The sequence below is a fragment of the Taudactylus pleione genome, unplaced genomic scaffold, assembly GCF_031769625.1.
Source record: "Taudactylus pleione unplaced genomic scaffold, aTauple2 ptg000493l, whole genome shotgun sequence".
Taxonomy (NCBI): Eukaryota; Metazoa; Chordata; class Amphibia; order Anura; family Myobatrachidae; genus Taudactylus; species Taudactylus pleione.
This window is the reverse complement of record NW_028284895.1, coordinates 3321282-3337725: the sequence shown is the minus strand read 5'-3', so window position 1 is coordinate 3337725 and position 16444 is coordinate 3321282. Positions and strand designations below refer to the sequence as shown.

Below are 16444 nucleotides of genomic sequence, written 5' to 3'. Positions count from 1 at the left end.
CATCACTCATCTCCTGATATACTCTGTGCTGCTGGGGACCCTGCTCCTCCCACTATATAACTCTGTCTGTGACTTCCTGCTGCCTCCATTCCCCTCCTCACATCATGTCACTGCCCCGTCACATGCAGTCCTGTCATCACTGACACATCACTCATCTCCTGATATACTCTGTCCTGCTGGGGACCCTGCTCCTCCCACTATATAACTCTGTCTGTGACTTCCTGCTGCCTCCATTCCCCTCCTCACATCATGTCACTACCCCTGTCATATGCAGCCCTGTCATCACTGACATATCACTCATCTCCTTATATACACTGTGCTGCTGGGGACCCTGCTCCTCCCACTATATAACTCTGTCTGTGACTTCCTGCTGCCTCCATTCATTCCCTTCCTCATATCATGTCACTGCCCCTGCTACATGCAGCCCTGTCCTGACTAACATAATCACGCAAGTGGGTAGGTTACTGCCCAATACAGTGCACTCATCTGCTGCTGTGAGCATTCCAGTCATCTGATTGGCTACACATCAATTCTATCCCCAACCACTTAAAAACTGGGAATCCCGAGGAAGTTGAAGAATGGATGGTAAGGTGCACGGACCCTAGTCAAAAATGCTGTAAAATGTGAAACACACATAATGACTCCCAACAAAGAAAAACAAGAACCTCACAGCAAAACTAAGCAAGATGGGGTAAGAAAATGTATCTAAGACATGAATAGGTGAAACGTCTACACACACAGGGGAGCAGTGATGGGATTCTAGCATCACAAGAAAAGATGGATTGATCTACACTTACGAAAGAATGGAGATCATGGGATGGGAGGCACAGGAGGGGTCGCCATGGGATGAAGATGTAGAGAGTGGTGGGTGGTCTTTACAGGACCAACACATTCATGGCGCCTTGGTCAGACTTTTGCCCTGTAGTGGACAGAATGAGGATGGGGTCATGCTGATGAGCTAAGTCAAGGTGTACTTCTGATTAAATGGTACATCTTGCTCATACTAAAGGTAGAGCATTAGTTATCCCCCCCAAAAAAGCTATTCCCAAACTATCCTAATTTTCTTTTATCCTTGGAATAGGGCTTTGCCAATGGTTGTAGAGATAATGAGCATAGATTGTCTGAGAAATCCATTTTGGGATACCTAGTGTTCTATCTCTAAGGTGATTTAGTTTTGAGATAGCCAGGGATGACTATAGCTACACTGTATCTCTTACTGAGATTATGTCAGGCTACCGGTTGTATTTCCTTCTGTATACTCACTGGGCCTGATTCTGAGTGGGATGCAGATGCGGCAGTGTCTTTTGTCAGTCACGCGTTTTGCCACAGTAACTCTTTTTGCCAAATTCGCCTGTGCCGTTTATGCTAATGCCGCTGGCGAATTTCACAAATCTCAGGCGCCCACTAGCAGCGTCTTGAGATGGTGCACTTTTGCCTCTGTGCGTCCTTAGGTGTGCCATCGATTGCACGCATCTGCTTAGCCACCCCCTATTACCTCCCAGGAATGCGCACTTCAATTCATAGACCGTGCATGTGATTCTTTACTGCGTCTCTGGGTGCTGCCAATCAGTACGCATGTGTTGTGCTACTGGGAAGTGTGCGCAGACTACAAACATCGGGCAACAGCGTGCATCATTGACACTTTGCCCGTCTCAGAATCAGGCTCTCTATGTGGTGTTCTGTGTGTTATAAAAAAAATGATTAAAGTGACATCATTCTGAATAAAATACATTTTATTATAGTGTATATACTGTTTATACGCAGTACAGTGAAAGTTAATCCGATGACTAAGAGCACTGCGCTCAGTGGTGTCACTACTGTATTTACGTCCTGTATGAGTGTAAGTGCTGCATTATGTGGAATAATGGCCCAGCCTACAGAATGTCTGCCTCCACCATGAGTAGCTGGCGCTGGCATATTAAACGTAATGCTGAAACTGGAAAAGGTGAAAATAAAAAAGTACACAATATAATTTTAACAAAAAAAAAATGTAAACAGGTAGATTTTCTGCTAAAGACACTTGTAAATCCCTGAATTGCACGATGAAAGCTTAGTAGGATAAAATAAATGCGTGAGGGACTAAGAGGGAGATGTATTAACGGCAAAAATGTGGTAAAACCCCCGAAAATGCAGTTTTCGGGGGTTTTACCGCATTCCCCGTATGTATTAAGCAGCAGAGTGCGCTGCATTCTGCTGCTTCGCGTCGCTAGGTAACGCCACCTTCAGGTGGAGTTACCCAATAGAAGCCTATGGGCTTCTTAGCGCGACGCTCGGGCATGGGAGGGATCCGGACAAATCCCTCCCATGAGCCCCCGCGGTGTGCGGCCTTCTGCGCATGCGCAGAAGTACTTCTGGGTGTTAAACCCGGAAGTCCTTCTGCCCGGCAGCATCGCAAAGGACAGCTCTCATCGAGAGAGCTGTTCTTTGAGATATTCTTGGTACATACCGCGGTAATTAAATTCATAAACCGTGCATGCGATTCTTTAGTGCGTCTCTGGGTGCTGACAATCAGTACGCATTTCTCGCTGGCAGCAGGAGAGCTCTCTGCGTGATTGGAGACCCGCTGTGTCTGCGACAACTAAGACTTACTACGAGGGGTGATGGCCGCCTGATCTGCGTTCAATGTTTCCAATCTTTCTGGTTTTGCGCGTGAGTGGCGGATATGAGATACTTTCAGTGGACGTCCGGAAGCACTGAACGGCGAGGGGCTCGTTAGAATATATTCGCAATTGCGAATGCGTGAGAGATCGCTGCTGCGATGGCGTTTGTGCCCACATCTGAATCAGACCCTAAGTCTGCAGTAGAGGTGAGTATTCCAGGTACAGTGACCTGATGGCGAGCCATAGGTTACCTGTAAAGTGTCAGATGGGCAGCCTGGATTCCCAGACCTACCCCTGATACCACACTAAGGGGTCTATTCATGTATATTTGCGATAACGATATGTTAATTAACACCAGACATCGCCTTTTACAAATGCGCTATCAAGGTGTAAAATTGTTGTAATTCATGTACACTTACATTCTCCGCGATGCGATCCGGTATCCTGGCTCCCGGCGATCCTGTCTTCTCCTTTCTTCTTAGAGTTTACCGACGTCCATTTTGTCTGCCTCAGTCTGCGCATGCTCCAACTTCTTGGACTAGTGTCCTCCGCATGCGCCTCTAATACCCTCCACAGTGGGCAGCAGCTGATCCCGGCGCTGGCTCCGACCCTGCGATCCATGGGAGCAGGTGATCATACCTGGGGTGGGAGGTTTGCGGCCCCGGTACACGAGGGGGGGGGAGGGTTTGAGCTGGGGGCAATGGAGAGTCAATGGTGTGTGTATATATTATATATACACACACATACTGGACAGAATGGCTGATGCGGCAGAGCCAGCCGTCCGTCCGTGTGGGGGGTGTAGAGGCAGCGGGCAATCAGCTGTGTACTCAGCAGGGGCACCGCGGGAGAAATCTCAGATTTCTCCATGGTAACCCCTTCTAAGAATTGGAGAAAGCGGTAAAAAAAAGCCCTGTTATCACTGATAAAGGGCTTCTCACTGGTACATGAATAGACCCCTAAGGCGACTATTATAAAGTATGTCACTATACACATATTTAGGGGTCTATTTACTAAGCAGTGTTAGGAGACAGAGTGAAAAGTGATAAGAAAGTGATAAGGTGACAGCCAATCAGCTCCCAACTGTCATCTCACAGGCTGTGTTTGAAAAATGACAGTTGGGAGCTGATTGGCTGGCACCTTATCACTTTCTTATCACTTTTCACTCTGTCTCCTAACACTGCTTAGTAAATAGACCCCACAGTCTGGAAACTCACGTGGGGAAAAAAATAATGTATGAGGGGATAGGCCTTTTGAACATTATACTAGACTTAGCCATATGATAAACAGTTATTTCATTTTTAGTTATGTCATTTTTTTTATTATTATTATTATTATTATTATTATTATTGGTGATAGTAGTTTTTATTATTTATAGTTTTGAGCCATTTCTTTATCTTTATTGCACATGGAACCAGAGCAGCACCGAACCTGTAATATTATTAAACAGAATGATCTAGTGTTAAATTTACAGAAAATGTGCGTTAAATAAGTACAGCAACAAGTGTAGATATATAGGACACATTTTACTTTACTTACTAGTTTCTGCTGCCACTAGCAGGCCGGCAATAATCATCTACTGGCCATGCAATAATCAGCCAGTGACCATGCAATAATCAGCCACTGACCATGCAATAATCAGCCAGTGACCATGCAATAATCAGTCAGTGGCCATGCAATAATCAGCCAGCGACCATGCAATAATCAGCCAGTGACCATGCAATAGTCAGTGGCCATGCTACTATATGTTCCTCCATGCTCTGACAGCCACAGGCCAGCAGATTCACAGCATGCGCAAAAATGAACAATTCATTGGGTGCTTCTTTTAATATTATTGCCCGACATCGCCAACTATGTAACCCAAAATGGTCAGCTCTGCCAGGTCGAATTGTGCTTTCTGCTCCATGTAGTTGAATGAGGCGCTACACAAGCTTCGGGGCCACACAAATAAATCTAGCCTGTGTATGTGGCCCTGCTGAGGCTAATATTGTGTCAAGGCTGGATTTAGGTTTGTGGGGGCCCCGGGAAAACCAACTTGTGGGGATCCCCACCAGTAAAATTGTCAATGTAATATGATGGCAAAGTTATTAAAATGTCTAATGTGTAAATACTCCCAGCGCCACAAATGTGTTACAGACACTGTAGTGCCCCCAGTTCACATTATCCCTCACAGATACCCCAGTTCATCTATGCCACAGTGCTTCCTATGCTGGTGATGTAGCCATATGTGGGAGCCCCTCAGTGTTTGGGTGCCCCTGGGTGACCACCCCAGCTACCAATTTACATGAAGCCTCCAGGGTGTCCTGGAACTTGGCGGTGAAATATTTGCATGAAGTTGTCACAAAAAATGTTTTTTTTTGTTATTACAGTATTTTACGGTGATTAGCAGAATTATGTTGGCAAAATCATGGTATATTATATCAAATTGTGTGCTATTATCTATAATACCAGTTTAAAGTTTTTATAGATTATTCCCATATATATCTGTCATGGGATCTGGTTAGAATCTCGACGTGCGAGATGCCGACGCTAAAAATGCCGGCACAAGAATCTTGACACCTGTCAGAATCCTGGCGCCGGCATCCAGATGGTAAATTGTGGGCTTAGGGGCAGGGTTAGGTTAAGGAATTTAAGGGGGAGGATTAGGGTTAGGCCCTAAGGGGGGAGGGTTAGGTTTAGGGTGCAGGAGAGGTTAGGTTTAGACACTAGGGGGGAGGTCAGGTTTAGGCACTGGGAAGGGAGGTTAGGGGTAAGGAAAGGGGGAGGGTTAGGATGCTGGCATTGGGATTCTGACCGCTGGGATTCCGAGCACCGGCATCCCGTACCCAACTCATCTGTCACTACCGAAACTGAGCTGACTTGAGACTCATGAGCTATAATTTTTTTGCCCACAGGCAGGAAGTCCAACATTCAGTTCCTGAAACAATACTTAGCTAGCTGCTTAATGCACTGCATGAAAACTCCATCCCCTGCAAAGTCACGGAATGGGGAGATAGAATAGCCCTGACAATTCTATACACGTTTTCTAAACACAAGACATGGAAAAGTCACATGGAAATTACCTGGATGAAGGAAGCAAGCTTTGGATCGCCGTGATAAAAATAAGAACCATGAATGCGCACACCAAGTTGGATTTGAAAACTTCGTCCCTCATTTGAGAATACTGAAAAATAAACAAACAACAAAAATTAAGATAGTCTAAAAGCAATTCCCTTTCCCCCCCACATATAATAAATACGCTACATTGTTGGTGACAACTCCTTTTTCTGTCTGTTACTCAAGGCAAAATAAATTTTTATATATAACGTTAAAACACAGTGCATTGCGTCACATGCAAGTCCGAATGCAGCCGCGCCTGGCGGTCTTTACTGAACTGAGCATGCGCTGCGGTCTGCATACACATCTTTGCCAAACTTACGAGCTCTACAGAGGTATATATGTGTCCCTGTTGTATTGCTGCAACCGCTGAACAGGCGATCATACACAAAGTGGTCTGCACCTAGTATGGGGTAGGCGTAACTGCCGATGATGGTGGTGACGGCTGCGCTGGCCAATGGAGGAGCATGGGGTGGTGCAATCGCTTCATCGCCTGCACATCATGTGTGCAACTAAGAATACGTGTGTCCGTTTGTAACAGTAACCTTATGTTCTATACTGATTCTGTTCACTATGTGTAGGGTCTGCCTGACTTTGTAGACTGAACTTCTAGGTCTAAGAAGGATGTCAGTAGGCTACAACAATCACACTGTCCGTATTACTGTACCTTCATTTTAAGTTATATTCAAATTAGCATTATATGTCTAATATATAATATGCAGCAATAAACTCCACACCCTTGGTGCTTTAGTCATCATTATATCTTTCCCCTCACGTGTTCACATATAAACTACACCCACCATCACTTAAAGGTTAATAGCTGACTCTATTATTCTGAATAGCATAACAGGAGATAGCCAGATTCATCTGTCTCCTAATAACCCCCTGACATCTAGCTAGTACGTGATCTTACTCATTGCTCGCATAAGTCATTACCTACTCAACCAGTTAATTGCGGCACTCGCACACATCTCTAGCTCTCCTGCCTCCTACGGCAGATTCTGAGCACTAATGTTAATCAGTCATAACAATCATATCAACTCCTCATTTAATGGACTCATATTGCCAATACGATGGACCGAAATGGTAATGCGCGTTTCGCCATTAGGTATTATGCAGAGCGGCAGTGAATGTGACATACTTCTCTACTTTCGCACTGCAGGACAAATATGTCCATGGGCAGGATGGCTGGACAGAGCCCTACAATTTGGATTATCTTGCCTAATTAGGGACAGTTTGGAGGGATGTATTTGTACCAGTCACCCAACCAAAGTGCGGCTGGCCCTCCGATTGCTGTGCATTTCCCTCCCCTAAGATTAGCTGACTCCTTGTATGCATCTTAGAGTAGAGAAGTGCATAAGGATACGCTGCTCTTCTCCTCTCCCTTCATCTTGCCCTCTCACTATTCTCCTCCTCTTCTTTACCCTTTCCATTCTCTCATTATCTTCGTTCCCTCTCTCCTCTTTGCAAGGCTGGTGCAGAAACTTCAGAGGAGACAGACCGAACAGTCTACACCAGGGGTCTTCAACCTTGGCCCTCCAGCTGCTGTGGAACTACACATCCCAGCATGCACTGCCATATTTTTAGCATGCTGTTATATCAAAAAGGTGGCAGTGCATGCTGGGATGTGTAGTTCCACAGCAGCTGGAGGGCCGAGGTTGAAGACCCCTGGTCTACACAGTCACAGGAGAAATTACGGTATGTGAAGGGCTGGTGGAGTGGAGAACATGTTATATACTGTAGGGCCTGGTTAGCTAGTTTTAATGTTAGTGCGGTCTTGTGGGAGGTATTCATTTACTGTTGGGAACTTTATTAAATGTAAGGGCCATGAATGGAATGTGGGGTTGGTGAGAGCCTTTAATAAATTATAGGGACTTTTAAGACAATGTAGGGTCTCTGTATTAAATTTGGGCTAATAATTTCAGGGTTCATTGGAGAATTTTTTTTTGCTGTTATCTGAGGTCGGGTTTGGTAACAGGACATAGGCTTATTTTTTTAATGTGTATGCTAGCAATTTTGATCAAGGTGACTGTTGTCCCCCTTCCCCCACAGTCAGGACATCTATGACTGTGTGGCGCATATATGGAAAAGAATCACACGATGTCTGAAAACTGTATACATACTGCGTTCAAAGAAGGTACAGTTTCACATTCACTTTCCTGCATAGAACATAAATATGAAAAAAACAAAACTGTAGTGTGCCTTTAATCTAACCACCCGCCAAATCTATCTTCAGGGCTGCATAGAGGATTCTTAAGACGTAAAGGGCCTTAAGGCGCGTATCCACTAGCAGATAGAGGAACGACAGTACGATTACAACATTATAATCGTACAGTCGTTCCTCATCCTGTATAGTGCCTACACTGAACGATACGTCGTTCAGTGCAGGCACCCTCCCTCATCCCCGAACATAATCAATCTGGCGTTATTGGCAGACTGACCGGCATGTTCAGGCGATGATTGATGTCAGAAACGGCCAGCGGGAGCGCGCATCGCTGGTCGTTTTCGAATTTTTTTGCCCTATTTGTGAACGATTAATGAGCGATTGAATGATAACAATGTCGTTATCGTTCAATCGCTCATTTTAATTGCTTAGTGGATACGCGGCTTTGTTCTGAGTAGTCGTACAGTAGCCATTTGAATGCAAATGGCCCGCAAACAGAATACCGATGCAGTATATGCATGTCCTAATTCATACGCATCGTCCCACATTTTTCAGCACATGAGAGCAGCCATTACCATTATCATTACCATTGGCGCTTGAGTTTGGCATACAGAAGGCATACCCACGTCAGAATAGTGAGAAATCTCTGGCTGCACACCCATGGCACACAGACAAGACAAATCTCTTGCGTGTGTCTGCAATGCTGCCGCCCACTTGATCCCCAGAAACGCCCACTTAGCGTCCACAGGGAAAAGGCTGAGACTCGTGACTCTGAATTGTGCATAGGTTTGTAAAGATGCGTATGCAGCCCATAACGCATGTGCATATGACAAATATGGCCGCACACGGAGCCTAATTCGGAGGTGCGCGCTATTTCAGCCTCCACTGCGTCTTTTGCCGCAGCACTACTGTTTCTTTATGCTAATGCTGCACCCGAAGCGATTCATACAGAGACGCCCAGCGACTGCAGCACTAAATCCGCCATTTTGCATATTAAAACGCACCATCGGCTGCAACATTGAACGCACCATCGAAGATTGCACCAGCTCTATGGAAGGTGCAATTTCTCCATCGGAACATGGCTGCCGGGGGCAACTGCATCTTAAGACGTGATCACTGACCGCAACACGCCCGCGTATGGCTAGCCCCGCCCCTGTTACTGCCCAGAAACGTCCACTTAAATTGCCTCTGTGACCAAATTCATTCTGCGGCTCTCGGCGGTAACCATTGCAACTGATGCATGCGCAGACCGGATACATCGGCCGCTAGAGGCAGCGACATAAAGTGCACCTCTGCATCAGACCCCAGGTATATGTTTTAGTGATAGACATTTTTTTTTTTCTTTCTTATATGAAATAAAGATGTTTGGGGGTAATTTACTATAGGGTGGTGCAATGGATGGTAAAGAAAAAAAAGAAAAACATTTTAATCTCATTTATGACGTACTGCTGTGCCAAGTACAGGGAGGGGCTTGCTGGTTTTGGCAGAGGCAAAATAATTCTGAGCGGTAAGAAACTGGTCCTAGTTGCATGTGAATGTAAGCTCTCATGAGCAGGGACCTCTTCCCTCATGTGCTTCTCTTTACATTTTCTTCTACTCTCTACTCCCCATTAGGGCACCTAACACGGGACCGCCAACTCCCGGCAGCTTATTGTGAGTGCTTTAATCACTATTTCAGCAATGTATATAAGTTGTGTCCTTGTCCTGCACTGTAATGTACTGTAAGTTACTTGTCTCTTGTTCACTTATTAGTTCTATGTACTATGTAAGGCGCTGCGGAACACTTGTGGTGCCATATAAATAAAGGATAATAATAATAATAATAAATTATAAGGTATGACAACAAAATAGGATGGATCTGGGGAAGCTGCAAGTGAAGGAATGAGGGGCCGCATGTGGCCCCAGGGCCCGCCCACTGTTTTTCCATCTGCAGCTGGTGAAATTAGCATTTGGGACTTACACCCACTCCATGCTGGGTGTAAAAGATCTCTCTGACACAGGCGTTTCATCACCGTCCACACACTAAAAAATGAGGATAGAATTCGGCCTACATGTCCCCAATACTCTCACAACACTCCGAGGCGGATCATCTCCGTCGCCACCCAGCTGAGAGAGAAGGCATTCTCTATTTAACACGCTTGCGCAAACCTTTACCACAGAGACACTTCCTCATTACTGTGTCATGTACAAGCATCAGCTGCTGATGTTACTATATCGCTTCATTCTCTCTCCTTACACAGACATTTCGGCTCTGAAGAAAATAAACAACATATTAAATACGCGTACGTCTAAGTTATGGTGCGTACACACGGTACAATACAAATGCACAACGATATCGACCATATCGTTATCGTTCAGATCGTTCATTTTTTGGTGCCCAACGACCAGCGGTGGGCGGGCACGTATGGTCAAGAACGATATCGACCATCGCCCGTGCATGCAGGCCAATCTGGTCGATATCAACCAGGTTACATAGGACATAGGGGACCCGCCATCAACGCTGATGAACGATAACGATCATCCAGCACACCGGGAAGGCGCAGGACAATCAGTCAGCGATATCGTTATCGCTGACAGATCGTACCGTGTCTACGCACCATGGGCCTGATTCAGACCCACTCGCGAGCGGCTGTCCGCTCGCAAGTGGGTCGATGTTATGCACTGAGCATGCGCACGACGGAGGGAGCTCCGTCGTGCGCATGCGCCAGACGCGACGAGCGAAGGAAAGTCCTTCGCTCGTTGTGTCCGATCAAAGGGGGCGTGCTGTCAATGTTGATTGACAGCACGCCCCCTTTGGTGGGCGTGCCGGGGGCGTGCCTCCCTGACGGGGGCGTTCCCACGGGAACGCCTCCCGTCAGAAGCCGGCCCCACTGACATCACTAGTGATGTCAGTGGGAGTGATTTTGGCTCTGATAGAGCCAAAATCACTCCGGAGCTTGCGGTTGAAAACCTCAACCGCAGGCTCCGGCTCGCAATTTCGATGGTCGCGATGGTCACGACCATCGCGGCCATCACAATGCACGCTCGTATAGCCTGTGGGTGGTGACCCACAGCTATACGAGCGTCCAGGAGGACGCTCCATTTTCATGGAGCCCGGCCCTCATTCAGAGCGTACGGCTCTGAATGAGGGCCCATATGTCTTTGGCAGCATTCCTGAAATAAAGGGTAAAGGGATATAATAATGTCCATATACTGAAAGATAACAAAATGTGTTTTCCCTTTGATTATTCATGCAGAAAAGTTTAAGCTGCTGAGCAGAGTTTGTTTGATATAATATGGGGACGATATAACATGGGGACGATATAATATGGGGACGATATAACATGGGGACGATATAACATGGGGACGATATAAATTGGGAACGATATAACATGGGGACGATCTCTAAAAGGATTCAGGGCCTGATTGGCAGATGGACATAGCGCCGATGTTTATGCAATTTGAGAGATTATCGATGGTCTGTGCACGCGACTGAGTCACACTGCGCATGCGTCAAGTTTACGCCATTGGAGTTCATCGATCTTGCTCGCACTGAGGATTCATTTGAAAAGTGAGTGACAGGCAGGAACTATTTATGGGTGGCAACGGGGAAGTGGCGACTGTTTTCGGGGTGACTGTGATTCTGTACACAGTAAAAATGACTTCGGGGTCTTAGTTCCCCCGGCTATTCTTGCGCAACCCTGGAATTACTCAGAAGGACAATTGTCGACTGATCTGCGACTGTTCTGCATCTTTGTACAGAGTCGTTTCGATTTTCGAAGACGTTGGCGGCTGCATAGAAATTTGCAGCTGAGGTGACATTAGTATCCATCTCTGTATCAGGCACTTATTAAAGACAATGGGCCTGATTCAGACCCGCTCGCAAGTGGGTCAATGTTGGGGCACTGCACACGCGCAAGCCCCGTAGCGCGACCATCACCTGGCCGCTCGCAAAAGCTGTGGGTGGTCACCCATAGCTTAGCGAGCAGTCAGGAGGCCGGGTTAAAACAAAAAAGCGGCCGCCCTGATTCAGAGGGTGCGCTCGCTTTTTGCGAGCGCCTCTGAATGAGGTCCTTTATCCACATAGCAAGAGAACAATTACCGCAAAACAAGATCTGTATGACCAAATTAAATGCAAACTATTATTAAACTTAACTTGAATATTTGAATATGCTGTCGAAATTGACAAAACATAATATATTCACCTACAGACATCAACATATATATAATATTTATTCAAATAATAATTTATAAGCATTCAAAAAATGGAGGTTTCTTCCTAAAGCTGGTCACACGTAGAATGGTCAGGTCTGGCAATTCGGTCATTTTTAGGAGAACTGACATAAAAACTTCCATTAGCATGACAACCTTTTGAGTCAATGCTGTAGACATATTTCGACGACTGTTTTCCTTTTGCCAGAGCTCATCCATGCAGGATAGGGTTTTCTGTGGGTAGATATCTGTGTCAGTTCTCCCATGTAATAATGGCTTCGTACTCAACCGAATTCTTTCCCTTTGTCAGTTTGGCAATTTCCAATCAAATGGTCCAACCTAGTCCTGAGCGTGTTGCCAAAACAACCAACCAACGGAATAAAAATTAAATTGGACCAATCAGATTGGTATCAGACATGATAGTAATAAACTGCATGGGCTCGGCCAATATATGAAATCTGTTTGTGTTATCAATCTGCTTGGGCCCCCTATTGATTTGACCCACAAATGCGGTGGTTTGAAGCACTGACCAAATAACCAAACATGCGCATTACGTGACCAGCCTACATCATACCAAACACAACCAACTGCCCCCCCCACCTTCCCCATGCACTCTGATGCCCTCATGCTTAAAGTACGAATGATGTAGAAATACAAAGGACCTTCTACTAAAAAAAAAAAAGAAAACTACAACATTTTCATAGCCCTAATAGTACAGTACTTACAAAAAGGAAGATCTATTAGGAGACAACAGAGAATATTCCACAGATACATCACAGATCATCTTATCTAGTGACTACAACACAGTCGGCTGAAATCTGGAATTACTGTAGGTCTTCCGGACTCTCGAGTTGTCCATAGAGTCAAAATGGGCAAAGCCAATAAGGGGGTAGAGAGTAAAAGGAGCTAAGTGGAGTTTTAAAATCTCAAATGTTATAAATTATAATTGTATTGTGTTTTTTTTTTTTTTTTTTCAATGGTCATTAAAGTGTCCCAATGAATCTGTACTAGTATTACCGAAAAACATGAAATGTCCGAAACCTATTTTGCAGCAAACCTATGGTCGTAGGATGTTAGTGTCAGACGGACTGGTGTAGAGAGGAACGCTAATGTAATCGCAGCTGCAAATTTATGCAAATGTCTTCCAAAGCGTAACCAAGCATAGGGTCGCCCACTGCTGCCTGCTTATATCCGTCCAACGCCACGCACCAGCGAAAACATCGGTAACACTGACGCAGATCGGGCAGCCATGCAGCAAGTCTGACCAGAGGGGCCCGATTCAGAGCCGGACTCTCTGACAGAGCGCTCACTCTGAATCAGGGTCGTTTTTTTTTTTTTTTAGAGCGGCCTCCTGGCCACTCGCATAGCTGTGGGTGACCACTCACAGCTATAGCGAGCGACCAGGAAGATGGTCGCGATGGTCAAGACCATCGCGACCATCGGGCTTGCTACGAGACCCTTGTGGTAGGGTCTCGTGGCCGCAAGCCCAAGAGAGATTTCGGCTCTAACAGAGCCGGAATCTCTCCACTGACATCACTCGTGATGTCAGTGGGGCCGGCCCCAAATGGAGGCGTTCACATGGGAACGCCTCCGTTTGGGCAGCCACTCCCCTGGCCCGCCCGCCAAAGGGGGCGTGCTGTCACTCAACATCGACAGCACGCCCCCTTTGGAGTGAGACCCGGAGCGACGGTTTGGCCGTCGCTATTCGGGTCTCGCGCATGCGCACGACAGAGCCGGTTCCGTCGTGCGCATGCGCTCTGGGCCACCATCGACCAGGTTGCGAGCGCTCAGTGCTCGCGACCGGGTCTGAATCAGGCACAGTGTCCCTTCTAACACGCAGAGGGCTCTCATGCTGAGGAGGAGATTGCAATGGCTAATTTATGCACGCCCATAAAATGGCGTTTAAACGGTCAGACACGCCGCCCACTGCCGCCCCGTTACCTCCCCCAAACGCTGACTACCTGTCACTCGGTTTGTGACTGAGGGCCTGATTCAGCAAGGAAAGCAGTGGCTAATACGCACGCAATCGGTCGATTGTTGTGTTCCGCGCATGCGTATGCATCGCAGTGCGCGAATTAGCAATTGCAATGGGAACTGCGATTGCAGAGGCTACACTGGGCCTGATTCAGACCCGGTCGCAAGCGCTGAGCGCTCGCAACTGGGTTGATGGTGGCCCACTGGGCATGCGCACGACGGAGCCGGCTCCGTCCTGCGCGAGACCCGGATAGCGGCGGGCACTCCGGGTCTCGCAACAAAGGGGGTGAGCTGTCGATGGTGAGTGACAGTTCGCCCCCTTTGGTAGGTGGGCCAGGGCCGTGGCCAGCCAAACGGAGGCTTTCCCATGAGAACGTCTACCGTTTGGGGGCGGCCCCACTGACATCACCTTGAGCCGAAAGCTCTCTGGGGCTTGCGGCCACGAGACCCTACCACAAGGGTCTCATTGCAAGCCCAATGGTCGCGATGGTCTTGACCATCGCGACCATCATCATTGCCGCTCGCAATAGCTGTGGGTGGTCACCCACAGCTATGCGAACGGCCAGGAGGCCGCTCCAAAAAAAAAATAGCCCGGCCCTGATTCAGAGCGAGCGCTCTGTCCGAGCGTCCGGCTCTGAATCAGGGCCACAGTCCCAGAGCAGAGTGAGTGACAGGAAGTGCTGTTTGTGGGTGGTGACGGGGGGGTGGGTCAGGCGAACGCAGGCGTGCCAGTGCGTTGCAATGCTCTTGCATTGGCGTGCATAAATTAGCCGCCTCCTGAAGTCTCATAGCGTGCGCTGAAGTTAGCAATTCCTGAGTGAGGTCTGACCTGCCTTAACTGTGCGTGTGGGTCCGATGTTACTCGTTGTTACCGATGGTTTCGCTATGTTGGCCAAGTATACGGATGCGAGTAAGGGGAAGTGGGCGTCATTATGTCAGGCTGCGATCGCAATGCGAATGCACATATTTAAATAGCACCGCTGATATTAGCAACTGTGGTGCGTGCGTATAAGCAGAATTGAGATCCGTAGCGAATCAGGCCCTGGATCCTCTACGCAAATGCAATTGTAAAACAATTGCTGCACCAGCACAGTGTAGAGTACATGCATGCGCAATGGCAAACAATCGCTCGATCTGCGCAAATATCGCCATTGCGTAAATCTCTGAATCATGCCTAGAGTCAAAGAAAGTATTGGTAGGTTTTCAGAGATACGCCAGAGGCTATGACCAAGAGCCGCGCCGGGCCTGGGTGACAGGGGGTGTGGCCTAATTGCGGGAGGCGTGGCCACGCCCCCTTAGGAAAAAACACCACAGAAAACAAAAACATTTTAGCAGCGCAGCTCGCTAGGAGGGGGCGCTGTGAGCCCCTCGGGCCAGCGCATAGCCAATGGGGGGGCCGATGAGCTTTATCGCTCCCCCCCATAAGTATAGGAGACTGCTCCAGCTTCTGCTTAGCAGCTGCGAGCAGTCTCCCGCTGCAGCCCAGCAAACAGCAGCGTGTGCTGGGCTGCTGTGATGTAGAAGGGAAGGGCGGCGGTGCCGGACCCGGGCCCCTCCAGCAAGCCAGGGTAATTTGCACCCGCCCCCTCTCGGCGCCCCTGGCTATGACCCATTACTCATTAGAACCTTCACAGAGTGAGAGGTTTTACTTCATACTGATCCAAAAGTCCTAATGCTTCACACAATAACTTGAAGCACGAGGAGAACACAGTTTCGGGAAAGGGGGGGTTGGATATTTTACAATACAGCATGGATGAAATATTTTACAAAACAGCATGGATCTTTCGAATGCTTGACAATTTTTTTTTTTTAATTAAAATAAAGACCCATTACATATATGTTTTGCTCTTGAGACCCAGCTACCTTATGCTCCAGGCTGGAGTCTTTAAACATCAGTGAGAAAGGCTTGATATGCACTCTTCTCAATTTATCTCCACTCCGTAAGTTGATGGTGTGTTCTATTCGCTTGTTAATCTCCTCAGGCCCAGACTGGACATGCAAAGCTTGTGCAAGATGATTTGGAAGCAGATTTATTGAATTTCTTGTTAGAGCAGCCAGAGTCTAGGGGAAAGCACATGCAAAAAACATAAAACCTGCTTGTCCCCTCAAGTTAAAATGCAATATTTTAGGTCACGTTTTGCATTGCAAGTCACAACAGCATTCCATGCAATTTATAAAATGAACCAGTCCAGGAAAGCACTATGAGGTCCTTTGTATGGTGTACCCATAACCCAAACAACGTGGGGACAGTTATTATGTGGGGTTGAACCAATACTCATGAGTAGTATTCGTACTTTGATGTCACTGGTTCTCAGTGCATGGGTGGGCTGAGCTTTGGTTCAACATGCAAAATGGCCGCCACCGTTGTACACAGGCAATGGACACGTTCTTAATAAAATGGTGCAAGTAGATGAAAAGTGCT

At 47.1% G+C, this 16444-nt stretch overlaps 1 protein-coding gene across 1 annotated transcript in view; it reads right to left on the bottom strand.

Annotated features, from left to right (window-relative positions):
• ADCY8 (adenylate cyclase 8) overlaps positions 1–16444 on the bottom strand; it is a gene marked incomplete at its 3' end in the record, with an annotated part of 277169 nt that overhangs the window by 37052 nt on the left and 223673 nt on the right. Inside the window, exons 8-9 of the mRNA XM_088449701.1 lie at positions 15886–16083; positions 5660–5760 (exon numbers count right to left, since the gene is read on the bottom strand). Of these exons, the coding sequence (XP_088305827.1) occupies positions 5660–5760; positions 15886–16083 (299 nt within the window). The remainder of the gene's footprint in view (positions 1–5659; positions 5761–15885; positions 16084–16444) is intronic.